We start from the raw sequence: 17738 nt of genomic DNA, 5'->3' as shown, positions 1-17738 counted from the left end.
AATAATATAAAACAGAAACCCACACTGCACTGTGTCTTAAACTAAGGCATTCAATAAAGTGGCCTAAATCTCATAAAAGAGGTCTCTAACAGTTACAGTCATTGAACCAACATTGTGAAACCATACCTATGTCCAAGGAAATGGTGTTTTCCAACTTCTCTGGAAGCATTATACTATGCAGTACCACTCTTACATACAAACATCCATACATGAATGCACATAACTAGTTCCTCACAAAATCCGTAGCCATGCACTAAGACCCAGAAAAAGAAAAATGAGACTGCTTTTTTATTCCCATTGAAATAATTTGGAAACACATAGAAGTTAAGAACAAAACTTATGTTTGGGAATCAGTGACTTGGTAAACTCTTATCTAAACTGATGCACACTCCATCTCTGCACAAAGAAATACTCATAGGGAATTACCACATGATAATTACCCCAAATGGGCTTCTGATTTGATTTTACTTCCAGACAGGGCTCCACATTTCAAAAACTGGAATGTCGGTGGAAGTATGAGCTAAGAGACCACGTAATGACTTGGCATGGAGACCTATCCTCCTGTCACCAGAAGTAGTCCTTTCCCTCACAGATGAGGCACATTTGTCAGGCACTTGGAGAGTTCTGTATTATTAATGTCTATGTCATAAATTCATCCATCAGAAAAGCATCCTTGATTCTCTAGGGTTATCTGCTCAGCACATGCCACTGAAATGAATTTTAAGGAAAAGCAAAATACTGGTTTTGTCCATTTCTGTTTTTAAAAAATTCACGATACAGCAAGGACTGGAACACAGTAGGAAGACCTGAGCCCACACTGGCACCTTGCACTCACTAAATATGGCTTGATGCCTTTTCTTTTAACATGAGCACACAGGTTATGAGTAGTTTGAAAAAAACAGAACTTGTGTTGGCCTGCCAATTCTTATTTGCCTTCAGCATGATGAACGATTATGATAAACTTGTCAGAGAACTAACTGAAATATTTTCTAATCTGTATTTCGAATCAGGAACCAACCTTGAAGTGCTAATTAAAGATGAAGTCATGCTAATGTTTTAATGAAAGTGTCTTCAATAATACAGTTGAGCCAGAAGTCATATTATTAAAAAGTACGTTTGGCTACTGTTAAGTAATTCTCAACATAGGACTTACCAACAGGAACTGGAAAGTAGTTCTTAGGGATAAAACTTTAGCCTTGCACTATTTTCACTGATGGTTTTTGTCTGGTTGTTTTTAACTGCAATGACAACTTTTATATCCCATGCAGGGATGGAATGTGTTAAAGCAGAAGAAATCCCTGCAGGCCAGCCATTCCAGTATCATCAATGATGCTGTGGTCAGAGCTCTTGAATCTTACTCACACTTGAAGGTAACTACCAGCTTACCTCTCCCTGCTCTCCTGAGGGTTTTACAGGAAAACTGCATGGTTAACACCTTTACTTTTTCATTCTATAATTTTAATAGTCAATAAACTGATAACAGTGAGATTAAGCTGTCTATTTTTCACGAAAACAGGCTACCTCAATATTCTGAAACTTCTAAATACAATGTGTAAACTATGTGATTAGTAAGCTTTTACTTAGTATACTCTGCTTTTCTGATGCTAAAGAAAGATTCAAGCACTAGAACGGGTATTTTGAGTGAAAGTCTACATAAAGTTTCCTTAGGCCTCCTTCCTGCAAGACCATTTATTTACTGCAGTCTTCTGTGAGTGGAAAATTCAGAGAAATCCATGTCTGAGCCTACAACTACTGGCATTAAATTTTGTTTCAGAATTCTGCTAGAGACATCATTAATTCTCTGAAATTTAACAACTTTAGGATGTTAAACAAGACAGAACAAAAAAATAAAGCATTCTCTTGAGACAATCCCATTTCAAGTGCACTGCCAGTGATCACTTCATAGATCACCAATAGTTCACATAGCATAAAGAGAAAACATGTAGGCAGGACTGCCAGTTGACACAATTCCTTTCTGGTTGCTGTCCCTGGACTTGTAAAGCTATTTTCCCAACCTTGACCTTCCAGTTGTAAGCAACTGGAGACGGTTTCCATGCATCCGCAAACAGACTGCCTGAAACAATAGCTCTTCTTCAGCTCTGTGGTGAGAACTGACACTTAACATGAAGCCAATTTAAATGTCAATGTTATTAACTGTTTCTCTGCTGATCACTCTAGCAGAGCCATGTGTCTAACACTTTTGCTCACAGCATTTAATGTTTCATACAAATTGAATGGCAGATAACTGCTGGGTTAGGCTATAGACCTCTGGGATAACTGCGGGACGATGTGTTTTCAGGACATTATTCAATGTCATGCCTTGAGGGATTTTAAATGTCAAAAAACACTCTAATTTACACTTTCACTTGGCCATGCATTCCTCAGAAAACTAAGGAAAATTTTTCCACTTACAGAGCAAGAAGGGATCACTGACAGGCAAAACATAATCAGAGGAGAGAGATCCTCAACGAAAAGAACAAACAGGGGGGGATACCCCATCAGCACTGGGGTACATCATCTTGATGCTATAGGCACAAAAGTAAACCAAAGCCCGCCTCCCTTTTACCCCTCGTCAGCTCTCTATCTCTAAATGGTATCTCTGGCTTTACAGGAGAAATTTCCTCAGAAGATGCAACATAACTGTTAAGAAGATGCTTACATTGCACTCCGCTGAAATCTGCCTGTGTTCGGTTAGGCTACACGGACCCTCCACAAGTTGCACTGCAGCTTGCCCTGTGTTAGCCATGTGCTGCATTAAACCCAAGATAACAACACCCTCTGCAAACCACCTCTACTCCCTCCAGATGTACATAAGAATACAAATAGCATATTAAACCTCTTTCTTTCACTGTCTCCTTTTGACAAGCTATTAAGAACATCCAATCTTCTCCCCTATGCTCCTCATAAAGGGACTTAATCTCTCCTTGATGCTTTAGCTTAGGAAACAAAAGATGGGCATGCAAATCATACTGGATCTAACCAGAGGTGATGAATAGTACATGTGATACAGCTAATATGAAAAACATCCTTTTTCCCTGACCCTTTATTTAAAACTGTTAATTGTTATTAATTGCATCAGAAATTTGCTGATGTAACCAAAGATTATACCCATTACACTACTAAAACACACTCTTTACTCTAATTAATTTTCAATACACATTAGACTGCATTTTGTTACAATCTGCACAGAGATTAACTCAAGCAAAGCACACAGCGCTGTAGTGTTATTAACTCATATTTCATTGAAAGGTCATTCTCCCCTTGGTTGTATCTAGAGGAGGCTGTAGTTAAATACCTCACTATCCCAACCACGGAATATAAATAGAATTATGTAGCACCGTGTTTATTCTTAAAAATTACTGTCTCTGTGGCTTACAGGGTCTTATCTTGCAATCACAGAGAAATACAAATGCAGAACATCTCTGGCTATCAGGCCCTTTCTGGATCTCCTCTTAAAAATCTAACATTTCTGAGTTTATTGGGATAAGGTTGGCTGTCGTTGTATTTAAATCCTTTTCAAAGATTTACACCTGGAAGATGGTGAAAACGCACACGTATAAGAAGTGTGACAGATGGAGCTTCTGCTCAGGCTATGCGTACACAACTACTTTTCAGGCACAAAAAGGCCACCCTTAAAAAGATAGCAAGACTAACATCTACACAGACTTTTGTTGTTGGATGTAACACACATCTTAGAATAAGTCAAGTTTGAGCTCTCAACTGCAGTTATGGTTAAACCTCTGTGTCTGTCACTTATAGCAGTTAATCAAAATAAATATAAAACCTGTAGTTCTCAGCAAATAATGACAATCCTTTAATGTGTTTAAATATAGGGGTAATTTTCAGCAACAGAAAAGAATGCATTCTCCCAAATAATTTTAATGAATATTCCTAATCTTTAGTAAATAAGAATGCTTGCTGTGCTGTTTTTCATTTTCATTGCTGAGTGTCACTCCTCTGTTTTGTTTAATAACCTACGATCTCTTAACACTTAGCAATATACTTTGTGTAAACTACACACCATTTTCTTTCTGAGGCATCACTCTTGTTTTTTCTGCCAATACTCCCATTGCATGGGTGGCGTGTAAAACAAATACCTTGTCCTCCTGGTGCAGTTGCCACTTTTCATCTCTAGGACAATATTCATCTAATCAGACATTGCCTCTAAATGCAACTTACAAGAGCAGGTTGTAATTTCATTAAAGATGTATTTACTGAGCTAAACCAGCTGTTCTGGGCTGGAATGCAAAAAAAAAGGCCCATGTGATTGCTACTCAGTCATTTTTAAGGCAACTGAAAAATACATTTGCTGAGCTAACCTCGCTCTCCCAAAGAGCTGGCACTGCTAGCTTCTTCTGTGTAAAAGGTTTAAACAGTTATTATAGCGTGTCATAAATTTTAACTTGTAATTGAAAATCTCTTCACTTCCTCAAAAAAAAAAATATCCGTATTACTTGCTATGTAATTACAGACTATGCAGCTGCTCTCTTCGGCTTCGCTAGAAAATTTGAAGACATGAAACACTGTACAAACCTTATTCAAATTTTATTAAATTGCTAGTCATAGATATGCCACTTTCATACTGGAGGATCTTGAATAATATCACTTTCTTCCTGTTAGCAGGACTAAAAAGCAGATGAATCAAAAGTTGATTCAGGTCATATTGAGTTCCTCACCACACAGGAGACCATCAGCTCCATAGCAGGAAAGTATAATCTCTATTTCTGCCAAGCAGGCAAAGGGAAAGCTACCTGAACATGTGGCTGAAAAAAAGACTTCAATATATAAAGACAATTTTTATTTAATTTTCAAGAGATCCTGTTCATTCTGCATGGCCACAATTGCCTGTGTTGCTTTAGTACAATTTTTGTGCTATTTCCTTATGGCACGTATAATAAAAACCCCTCTATTCATGAAATAGTGAACCTAACGTTTCAGCCAAAGGCATAAGACTGGTGACCCCACAATATCCTGTTCACCTTCAGTAGTCTGACATGAGTCAGACTTGATTAACTATTCCCTCGCCTTTGTGTACTGTGGAAGCTGTGGTGTGATGCTGAACTTTTAGAGCAATTAAAATAAAATATACACCATGCACCTCTACCCTTGATTCACAATGCATTTCGGTCTTGGGTCACTGATTTGAAATGGATAGCTTCTGGAAAAAAGCTTTACGTACCCCAGAGTTCACACTGTACTTTGTTTCTCCCTGTTAGTGCAGTACCGACGTTTTAATAGCAAATCATTAATTTGCTGGAATTGGTTTAGGCTCCTAATAGAATTTTCAAGTCGGAAGCATTTAATTAATTCATTACCACAACAATGGAAAAGAACTATGAAAACAGTTAGCATACATAAACCACAACACTGTTTCTACCTGGTCCTTCTTATAGGTTTCATAATTCCTGCCCAAGCATACACAGACGACCTCCATTATTGGTATCAAAGTCTTTGATATCTGAAGTTGGGTTTAGAGGATTTTGGGAAAGTAATGTCCTTTTGACTGTTAGTGAGACCTATTTTTCATAGGCATTTTGGAAACTTCCACTGTAAGAAACACTTTAAGGTTTTAAATTCAAAATGTAGACTATCATGATCGTTTCAGAACATCAATTCAAAATAGTTAAGATTTGTAATGAAGCCTTGCACCCTCAGAATAAACATGTCCATCTGTCCTCAGTTTTATATCATGGATATTCAGAGATTTCTGGGTAACTACATAGACAATTCAACAAAATGGCCAAATTAATTTTTTTTTAAATAGTTATATTTTCAAACATACCAATTTCTTCAGAAGTTGCTTTTTCTCACTCAAGTCAATTGCAACTGGAGATTCTTACAGTTCACCAGGGACCTTTATCATTAAAACTGTAACAGCCTGAAATTATTTGCCAATTATAACTCAACGCACCAATTGGTGGAGGAATACTGTTTATATTTGTCAGTAGAAATTACTGTGATTACTTTTCTCTCTGCTTTCACGTGTGTCACTAATAAAGCTAAAAGGAAGTAAGATGGAAGAACAGAGAAGGATTTCTGAAAGACTATGGGTCCAATGTCACTGATTCTGGCATTCACCAGGAGCAAATTACAGAAACAAAATGCATATAAAAAATCAGTTTATCCCACTTTGCTATCACTCAGCTAGACACTTTTGAAAGCTGAACCTACAATAGACAAATATAAAAATGTGAAATAATTGTTGGAACAGGTACCCACTATAATTATTTTGTAATCTAGGGTTGAAGCCAGAAGGAAATTATTGAAAAAACGAAACCAGACAGATGTGCAAAGAAGGCTGTTAACTGTAAAAACCGGAAATTGGTATTGAAAGCTATAAGAGAAATAGCTGCACAGATCTGCTCAGAAGAAGGATTTATGTATGTAGGAAGAATAACAAAGGGAATTCCTTGAAGGTTTCATGTTTCACTGTGGATGTTAAAATGCTTAAAATAAAGGAGTTCAGAAGCTGGAAGATAAGTTAGGTTTTTACCTCAAAAAAGAGAAAAAAAACTCCCATTTCATTCAGGAGGAAAAACTTAGACATTCTCTTCTTCATTTATAAAACTGCTATATTACCATTTTCTTATCCATCCATCCGTTCATTCAGACTATACCTGGGAAAACTTCTTTGCTTGCATTAAAAAATCCAGGAAAACAATAGCTTTTCTTTTAGGTGTTCTGAGATCATCATCTTTGATTAAGCATCATGCAGTGTGGTTTGGAAATTTCCGCTTTTTGCTCACGTATCTTGCTATACAAGTGATACATTTTAGAAAAGAAGACATGCAGTTCTGATCATCAGAGGTATTTGCTTATGCAGTGTACATGTTGGACTCTACTAGATGACCACAAGCCACGTGGTTCAGGCAGTGATAACTCACTACATGGGAAGGAGCACTGGTAGTCCTCTACCACCCAAGGTGGTCTCCAGCGTGGGGTTCTGCAACCTTGCCCCATTCTCACCCATCCCTGTGATATTCTGGGAAGCAGACATAAAAGAAGATATACCGCCACTTTCTATTTTAAGATGCCAAAACACAGTTGAAATGTTAAACAGCACTGTGAAAACACTGCAAAACATTGCGAGTAGTTTCTGAGCCTGAAGTTGGTTATGATCAGAATGTCCTTGACAAACCTTCTCTTCTTTTAGTTAAAAGCCCAGTGAAAACTATTCCTGTGCTTCCTGTTTCATCTCTTCCTCCTTAGAAATACATCATGAATGAACAGAAAAAATTACCTCAAAGCATATATTACTATGTTTTTCACAGTAAGGTATAAAAGAAAAAGAAGGAACATAGTCATTAAAAAAACCCTAATAAAAGTGCAAACTAATCAAAGGCACGGTTGGTTCATCATCTATTACTTCTGCTTATGAAACCTAGAAGTAGACATGATTTAAAACAACAGAAGCAACACAATAGTAAGAATAAATCACAGAAGCACAATGTATTTACTATGGACTAAAATGCATAGTTAAATAGCAAGCAAAGAGAAAAATTCGTCCTGCCATCCAAAAGTCTGCTCTTCATAATAATATTTTATGTATTACATGCATACATAGCTATCAGTATAATTAGCAAAAAGCTATGTGATTTTTTAATCTGTTTTAAATTGCAAGGAAATTAATTTTTAAATGTAAGTATTTCTATATATTAAAAAATACATATCTCTACTTATATAGAAATGTTTTTTCTAGATTATGTATCATTACATTAACATATTTAACTGAAAAATTGCATGCTCACCTAAGACATCTTGCAGAGCTGAGGGTGTGGAAACTAAAACAGGTATTCTCCAAATGAGTTTTAGGATTTTGTGAGATTTAGAAATTGAGAAACAAAACATATTAACCCAAAATTCAAACATGACTAAGTGCTGCGTGACAGGAATTTTGCCACCGGTTTTCATGAAAGTGTGTGTGACACTAAGCGCCATATTTAGCAACTGGATGAAGAGTGCCAGATAACAGTCTTACCACATTTTTCACCTTCTCAGGGTGAAGACGTAAGACATGCTGTGACAAGGAAAGCAGACAGCAATGTCTAACCTGTTTTAGTTAAGGCCCAGTCTAGTAGTCAGCTCACAGCACAGTGACACAAACTAGCCATAAACACCATTGTAGCTGCTACATTTTTAAAGATCATGATTGGAGGAGCAGAAATAACACTGGCAGCCAGCCTACTTAAGTCCAGTGTTTAAAGCACTTGCCTAAAGAACAGAAGATCTAGATTTCTTTTTTCCCTTTCTTCAAATTCCATCAGTAACACCCTGGGAATAACCAACACTGATGGAAAAGAACAATCAACTGTGGTGGGGAAAACAAGGCACAATTCGTATCTCCTGTTGAATTTAAGAGGACTGTGCAAAAATAAACCAGGATTTACAGGGCCAGAATGATTGGTTGGATTATGGAGACCTGGGTTCTCATTCCAGTTCCCAGACCTATTTCTGTGTTAATATTTTTTAACCTCATAATGATTAACCATGAAAACTAGAAAGAGTTCCAGAAAGTGAGGACCAAACTCTATTCTCTTAGCTGAAAGAAGCCAAGCTAATTTAACGTCCTTTTATAAGACAGACTCTTATCCCCTGATCACTCTGGAATCTTCTCCATGTTCGTTCCAGATTCAGAGAATCTTTCTTGAACATAAGGGGCCTGTTCCAAATCCCAACTTTGTTTTCCACTTCTGCTAGTTTGCTCTTTTGTTTCCTCAAGAGGAAGGATTCTCTCTGAGACTAACAGACGTTAGCTGAGGAGCCAGCAAAACCCACGACAGCACTCTGCTTCTAATTCATCCCACTGGTGCAATGGAGCGGCTCTGCAACTCTCCAGCCAAGTTTTCTCCATTTTGGTATGAGCACATTATTATGAAGGCTGCTATCCCCAGTACATTCCTAAAACATCTTTACTTCTCTCCAGAAAACTCAGTGAATACCCATGTGCTCAAATACCGATGCATCATGTTTTTTTCTTCCACAGGAATCCATTACCTTGGACAATTCAACCCAGAATGGGCTTCCCTGCTCAGCTGGCTCTGGACCAGGTTTTGCAGTGCCAAAGCCCAGCAATATGGGAAAAAAATCTTGCCCATAATATCAAATAACAAACGATAAGTAGTAGGTAGTGATCCCAGCATCACGCAACAATTGAAATTTGAAAGTGTGGGGAACGTGAATGTTGCTCTCACCTTCCTCTTGGTAAGTCTGCATCATCTTTCTTCCACCGGACTGTGGGTGTGGGATCCCCCTGCACCTGGCACCGGAAATCCACGGCCTCCTCCTCCAGCACCACTTGGTTAATCGGTCGCCTGAGAAACGTGGGCCGTTCTTGAAAGAGACATTAAAATTCCTTAGTGAGTCAGAGGGTTGAAACGAACACTTTTGACTTTTCAGCATCTTTTTGTTTACCGACTCACAGAATGAAGAAAGGAGGCTGAGCTCCACAAATTCAGACAAGTGGAACTGATGATGTGCATAAAGAGCCTGGAAGACGACTGCCAGGCTGGAGAGGCAGTGACTGTCACATCCGGCCCTCACGCAAGAGCTGAGTGCCAACAGAAGAAAGACTGTGCTAGCACTGACTGCCCACCTGCCACGCCAGCAGAGAAGGCTCCAAGACCATGCCTTTCCATGTGAACATTTTGGCTCTGCACTACTGCATACTCAGGGCGTGGTCGAAAAGCCCTTGCCTGCTCTAGCGATACAGGAGCTGCCAATGGAGATTGCCTGCCTTTGGCGATAATCAATATCTTGATGCTTCGGAGGAAAACGTAAACTCTGTGGTACGCATCTCAGGCAATTGTGGACTATCGTACAGAGGTCAGAGCTTCCTTGATCCCCATTGCTAACTTCACCACGGAAAACTAAATTAAGGTCTGAATAATAAGTTCTGTTTACCCTTGTTATGTTAGCCTGCACAGCTACAAATATGATTAATTATCGTAATGTTGTACAGGCCTGCTTAAAATCCAGATGCAGAACCACAATCTGATCTCAGTTATACTGGTACAAACTCAAAGTACCGGTAATTTCATTTGAAAGGATGTCACTGGGGTTAGTTTCCAAGTTGCCTTTGGATTGCATAAATTTTGTTCTGTCCTCTCCCAGCCTTACCACACTTTTATTGTCATAAATTATTTATGCTAGAGTTAAACCATTATAAGACTGGGTTTATATGAAGCAATATTTCCACTCAAGACAGGGATTTATTATAAAGACATTTAAAAACTGGTTACGCATTACATTTCACATTTCATTCTCAGCTATGATGTCACTAAAAAAATTATTCAAAATTCACACAGACATAAGCAATACCAGATTCTGACTAAGGCAGTTTGTCTTGATAACGACAGAGCTGAGTTCATGGGTTGGTTATCTGTGTTTATTATATCCAAATAATAAAATAAAAGAAAAACAAGCAAAAAAAACCCAAACCAAAACATTAATAAGGCTGCAAAACTAAGCATGCAGCACCTCAGTGCCAGAAGCGCTACAACTAAGGCCGTCTGCACGCCCTTTAATCACTCCCTTTCTGTTTATGCCTTATGGGACTGGTTGCAATTATATGATCACATACTATTTTTTTTCCCCAAACATTTGTTGGTATTCATTTAATGAGTTTAATATTTTGCTTCAGTTGTTCTATTTGGTGGGTGGCCTCCTGTCATACTACTCAAACTTCAAAGACAGAACTATTAATTTCCTCATGACCTCCATTACACCTATGTTAATGCTTCATAAACAATTCACTTATTTTCATAGCTCCTCTCTAAAGTACAATGGAGATCTAAGAAAGCAATGTAAAAATATCTGCTAAATTTTGATGCTCAACCTGAGACATTAAGCTTCCATTTTGGGGTGGGGTTTTTTGGGTTTTGTTTGTTTGTTTGTTTTGGTTTTTTTTAAACTTAGCATTAATTTTCTGTGTTCAAAGCTCAGCTTCCATTGAATTCAGTTGCAGCTGATAAAATGTTCACCACTTTTAAAAATCAGAATATTACATCAGAAAATAAGGAACACAAAACCACCTGTTAATAATTATGTAAATGAGTGACAGCATCACATAGGAATTCCATGATACTAGTAGGGAGACCTATAGGCAGGGAAAACCATATTTTGTCAGCAGAAGAATAGACATGCTCAAGAATCTATAGCACTTTTCCAGATGCTAGAGATAAAAACATGTCTAACGGGCAGAGATTCTTCTATTTCTCCCAAGACATTGCTTTTCTCCCATTCCTAGTATGGACTGGGACCTGCAGGTTCCAGCAGCATTTGGGCAAGTAAATTCAGTTCTAGCCTCTCCCTGCACATTGAAACCTCAGTCTTTATTCCCTGTTTCAAGTCTGTGTCTGTATACCAGCCATACAGAACCTTCACTAGAGATTCTTGTCCTGAGTGTGCTTCACTAGATTTTTCCTTCCCTGTGCCTGTGGTCTCCTGACCCTTCCCCATCTCCAGCTAGGCTTGCTCCTACCCTCATCTGTGTGTCCTGGCCAGCCTGTGACAGCGCCTCAAGTCCCTCTCCATTCCAGCCACCGGCTGTGCCAGCCCTCTCCAGCTGCAGACTGCTTCCGCAGTTGATTTATCTCCTCCTAGCCCCAAATAATGCTGTTCACAGCTGGAACCCAGCAAGTGTCCAAGTCCAGTCTCCCTTCCAACTACCCGTGCCTCGCACTTCTTCGTACCTCACACCGACTCTTCTCCATGATGTGTTTGAACTACGGTTGGACTTGATGATCTTAAAGGTCTTTTCCAACCTAAATGATTCCATGAATCTATGGTTCTACACTTGAACTGGAGCTCCTCTTCTCTGTGTCACCCAGATACAGCCCATCCACAATATTAACACAAGAGAAATCGGTTAAAGTAACCAAGTATGATCCCAGGAGACTGACAGCAGCACTGAACTGCAGTTGCAGGAAAATGTTGTTCGGACCCGCATTCTACCTGGTGTCCCTGGTGTATGAATTGATGATTAAAGTACATCCCTGGCATAGGGTAGCTATTTACCATCAAATTCTACGACCCTGTTATTCAATGTGAGGGATCTGCATTTCCCAGGACAAAAAGCTTCCTTCATTCCTCTCCTTCAAATCCTTCCCCATTTCCCTCCAATTACACCTTCCACCTCCAAACTGCAGAAACTTCAACATTCTTAGAGAAGAATGAATTATACTGGAACTTTTTTAAAAAAATACAAATCAGTTGAAACAGAGACCAGGCATGCAAAATCCTGGATAAAGCCTTTTGGTTTGACATCTGTATTAAAACTGGACAAAGTAACAGAAGCATTAGTTGTTAACCCTAATGCTAAGCAATGCACTTGGCCTCTCTGTAACTATGTTGATCTAGAAGGGAATATTATAACGAATTTTTCTGTAAGCGTCTGTAACAGCATCTTACAACTTCTCTCCTAAGAAGCGCTCATAAACAATACACTCACATCTTGGTGTTTGTTTTTCAAAAGATGATCCTAAACCAAGAAATTTAGGTCCAGATCGGCATCCTCGTAGGTGATTTAGAGACCTTTCAATTTAAGTAACTCTGCATGTGCCTGTATGCTGGCTTGGTCTGCATACAAAAATTCTTTTAGACCATGTTTATAAAAGCTGCCTGTAAACAGCTAAGAAAGTAACGTATCCGTATTTATGAAATTGCTACCTGTGGCTGTAAATGCTTCTTATACAGGAGATGAGAAAATAAATTCCTGTCACATTTTGAGAAGAACCCAGCTGACAATACAGTAAATGGCCCAAAGGCCGTTAGTTAAATCACTCGATTCTATATCAAGGCATCTTAGGAGTATGCATACATGTTTGTTTCAGATCAGCTTCTCAAGATTGTGTATTTTCCAACAGAGTTTAGAATTTGCTAGAAAATAAATAGCCGTGTAAGTACAGATCCCAGTTAGCAAAGGACATGCAAATACCAATAGCTGCTGCTTCTATTTTTCCATCATCTCTGCATTTTGCACAGTGTGAATCAGGAAAGAACAAGTTAACGCTCATGTTGTTTCCTGTATTTGCATCACTCAGACAACCCCTTGAATATGTCCAATAGCTAATTATACAGCTATAAAGTGATCAGAGTGAATGCCATTGCCAATGCAATTAACATTCTTTATGTGAGATTAACTGGATTTGAGTCACCTGCATAACTTGCTTACAATGTTAATCTCTCAGGAGACAGAGAGCTGCTTGCCCAAGCATGCTAAATAAAGAAGGCTTCTTTGCAAAGCCAGGCCAAATTTAGTTTCAGAGATAAACTTGGGAAAAAATTTTTTTGTTTCTTTTTTTTCTTTTGAAATGATTTGCCCATAAACAAAGCCTTTTGGTATAATTAAACATCGTTACTCTGTCAACAGCATTCAAAACACAATATATTTGAGAAACAAGAAAGGGTAATGAATTAAAATCATAGACATATATAAAAATTTTAATATAGCTATTTTATAAGCTTTCACTGAGTAAATAAAGTACCCACTTCCCATACTTTCTCTGATGAATATTAAAAATCTTTGAAGAGAACTATAAAATAGCTCATGGTTATATGTCACGTCAACCAGTCATGCTATTACTAGGGTGACCTTTATAACTTCAGAATAAAATTTGCTTGCAGTTATAAAAGGGATTGTTAATGCAATCTGGACACACACCTAGAATCTGTTGCAGTGCTTGAGATATGCGCTACAAGAAAACCTACAGAACTGATCCTAACCAGAAACACAGGAAAACCCTTTCCTTGCTTTGGATGCTGACACAAGCTAACCCCAGAACTCAATTTTTCCTCTCTTTAACAATTGGTCTGAGTATCACAGTCTATTAGAGAGACTCTGATGACCTTCAGATGTGTTATTGCCCTTCCTCTGTTCCTCAAAAAGTTAGACAGCCATATATGGGACCTCAATCTAATTAAAATGATCCTGACTACCTTAATACGTTTGCTCTGCTGAGGCAACTGCTAGAGTGAAGGATTTGATGGTCCCCATAATGTTGAGGCTCAATCTGATTTAGAACTGTTTTCTCCGTCTTTGCTGGAGAGAAGGCATCATTTTTTAAAAATGTTTTTGTGTTCTAGAAAGAAGTATTAAAAAACAAATTAAAAGGCTTTGGGGAGGGATTTAATAGCAAATAGTTTAGAAATAAAAGCGTTTTTCACTTTATCGTTCTGATGTAAAGGAAAAAAGAATCATTAGATGGTTGGAAGTAAGTTTCACTTCAGAATGCTGTCACTAGCGTTATTTCATTTACTTCTTAATTGTATATTTCCATATTATTATATGTATATGTATTGTATACCATATGTGTGTATACCTATAATTTGTAGTTATTTCATTAACTGCAACATGATCTGGATAAAGTAAAGCTCTCTGCCAAAAATTAGGATGTGGAAGAAGACAGGGTATTAGGATCACACTAGAGTTACCTATGTTGGCCAAATAAAGGAAAACACAATTGCAAAGGCAGACGGTTTTATATTTAAAGACATTCTTCTACTGCCTCTTTTGGGGCACTTTTCTGTTCTTAATTTGAGAAATGATCACTTGTGTAGACATTGCAAACTTCTACATTCTTAGCAGTACCCAAGATGCAATGAGCTCGCACAGTAAAGGCACGGGAGCACTGTTAAGAGACACGTGCACATGAAGTAGAGTGATTTTAATCAATTGTTAATGTTTTTCTCCTTTTATACACATATACAACCATATTAATTTCAGTTTTTACTGAGCATTAGGCACAGACTCCGGAGACCAAATCAGATCCTTTTTCACAGCAGTATCATTATCCTGTTACAACTTGTCAGTACCTGTGGATAACAAACATTGCAAAGCCAAACTGGCTCTTTGCAAACTGCCACAAGTACACTGCAAGTGGGAAAATACAAGGACTTGACGAAAAACAGGAGACGCTTTGAAGGATAAAATAGGCACTGCCAATTTCTCTGCCGTGCATTGTGAATACATACCCAATTTTGGTAGGTTTTCCACATGGCTGGGAAAAATTCTGGGACTAATTTCCAGGATATGATGAGACAAGACTCTCTGCTAAGTCTTTCCACATAGTCAGATCTCATAGTCAGAGCTCAAGAAAGTAAACTGGGGCACAATGGGGGTTTTTGGACTTTTTTCCTCTAACATCATGTCATCACAGTACACTCTTTCTGGAACTGTGGTATCTCTTTCAGCCTGACAATGTCTAGAGAACATCAAACACAAATACTTCTTCAAGCATCAGACAAAAATACTTCTATATCCCACAGGACCTTATTAGCTGAAAAAAGGCTCAGGTACCAAAGCTAAAATCAAAGATTAATCCAAAACAATCTTTAATATGTCTGCATTGACATATCTTTTAAGACATTTTTGTACTCTTCTTAGTTATGTTTTATATTCCTCCGAGGCTTTTCTAAATATATCTTTTTCCACTGCTTGATGCCAGCCTCTTGAAGTTGATATATTAAGGTTTTCATTGATTTCACTGAGCTTCAGAATCAATATACAAGATATACCTTTGTACATTCTCTTCAAAAGTACCATTTTAAGTCCAAAGGAACAAAAAGGAGTCTGAAATAGTTAAAACAACTTGAAAACTTATCTGAGAACAGTGCAGTAATATGATAAAATGGTAAAAGGTTAATGGAAACAGTAATTCTCACTTTATTTAATTTCTGGCTCCGTATTATATATTTACAAACCAAGCTTTCTCACAGATTGGAATGAAACTGCTTCTATTTTGCATCTTGCTTTAAGTCTAAGGAGCCAAAGTCTATGAGCCCCAGCACAAGCAAAACAGCCTAATTTGTATCACTTGCGCTTCTGAATTTGGCCTTTAGAGTAGTGTGTCCATAATAATAAAGCACCATGCTGCCTCGTTTTGTGAACGTTAGGATTGATGGATTAGTTATTAAATTTCTTTAAAGGCCAACTCAGACTCTGTGACAGACCCTGACTTCTTGCTTTACTCCAAGATTACACCTTGGAGCCTTATAAAGGCAAAAACTAGCAGTGGTGCTTGAAAGAGAAGACTAACAAAATGTAACACATCATTGTCACTATTCAAAACACAGGAATAATTTTGGGAAGCGCTGCTTATATCATCAGTTTGCTTTAGGATATTTTACTGTGCAAGGTTGTCAATTCTCTGCTAGTAGAAGAACCATGACTTGGGAACAAAAGAAATGCAATCTGTACCGACACTGACGGTATGCTGTTGGCAGCGCCTAATCGTTGAAAACTAGGTTTCCTATGCAGGTGGGGGCTGAAAAAAAAATTACTTGTTTTGTGAAAGTTCTACATGTATTACCCACAACTGTCTCTCTGCAAAGGTTATTGAACGGGTACCCAGCCAAGTGGATACATTCTGCATATGGGAAACTTTCATTTTCTCCTCCTACTTCTTTCCAAGGTTCTTATTGCCCATTTTATTTTATTTGTTTCAAACTCAGGAAAGTTGTAATCTTTTAGGCTAGACTTCCATGCTGTTCCCATCGGGCCACCAGTTACCACCACACTGATGCAGTTTTTCCAGAGGCAATGCCTCAAGCTAAATTTACTGTATAGGGAGCCAGAGATCTGTCATGAGTCACATGCAGAAATTAACTTCAGGTATTACAGAAAAACTTGCAAAGCCAAAAGTAACAAGTGGCTGATTCCTGGAAAGGTTTGAAAACTAGTATGAAACCGTTCCTTTTCCGACAGACCAGTGTGTTTACTAAGGCCTCCTTCGCACTATGGAAAGGGTTTGGGGGTTTGTTATTTAGAAAAGGAATAGAGACATTAATAATCAGCTAATTAATACACCTCCCTCTCCAGAATCAGCACCAGCTGTAGGCTTGCCAGCCACCTTATTAAATTCTCTAAGTCTCTTAGCTAAGGTATCTTCATTTTAATTTTAAAGCCCATTTTCAAATATGTTCAAAACAGTTAAAGTTGGGCACATGACTAATATATAAGTATTGTGACATTTTTAGCGTATTTTTCTCAACATTTGCACAATTCCCATGTTCCTCAAACCTGTGAGTCTTATTAGCGAAAGGCTGCGGACTTAACAGATGACCCGTGGTTTTGCCTGTGTTCAGTAAAGTCAATCTGAACATGCACAACCAATCTGACGTTTCCCAGAGTTGCTGGATTTATTGAATTGATTGTGTATGCTCAGACTGATTGGACTGTCCAGTAGATACATTACTTCCTAGAAACATCATGGATAATGCTCTCCAGTGCACTGTGCACGCGCCCACCCACCCACGAGCTGCTGCCTGGACTCCAGGAACGGAATACAACTGTTCTGCTGGAGGAAGACAAAGCCAAGCCACCTTCTTTTGTACGGAGTGGACCAGGACTAACTCGGACATATCTGTACAGTGAGCCCAATACACCAACACAGGGCTTCAGGGCCAGGTGGCAGCCAGGAAATGGGCACAGGATCGTCAAATTGTCTTGTCAAACAGCAGATCATGAGCTGAGCACCTGCTTCCTGCATGTGCAGCAAAAAGGAAGATAGGAAGAAAATACCTAGACAGAAGGGGAAATTTAGATAGCAAGATACCCACATAGGAAAGGAGTTTTAAATACAATTTTCTTTAGGTAGGGAAACACAATGTTGATGAATTAAAATATCTAATTTCATTTATGGCTGATTTTGTTCAGTATTCACAAAACAGGCTTAGATTGTATTTTACAGGTTGATTGCTATGATTAAATCCTGTAAAAAAATTCAGAATATTGTAATTGG

At 38.2% G+C, this 17738-nt stretch overlaps 1 protein-coding gene across 10 annotated transcripts in view; it reads right to left on the bottom strand.

The window, feature by feature from the left end:
• ROBO2 (roundabout guidance receptor 2) overlaps positions 1–17738 on the bottom strand; it is a 472649-nt gene that overhangs the window by 131383 nt on the left and 323528 nt on the right. For all 10 annotated transcript variants that reach the window (XM_075102036.1, XM_075102044.1, XM_075102078.1 and 7 more), the window contains exon 5: positions 9192–9330. In XM_075102036.1, the coding sequence (XP_074958137.1) occupies positions 9192–9330 (139 nt within the window). The remainder of the gene's footprint in view (positions 1–9191; positions 9331–17738) is intronic.

This window comes from Phalacrocorax aristotelis, chromosome 1, assembly GCF_949628215.1.
Source record: "Phalacrocorax aristotelis chromosome 1, bGulAri2.1, whole genome shotgun sequence".
Lineage (NCBI taxonomy): Eukaryota > Metazoa > Chordata > Aves > Suliformes > Phalacrocoracidae > Phalacrocorax > Phalacrocorax aristotelis.
This window is presented reverse-complemented; position numbering and strand designations above follow the sequence as displayed.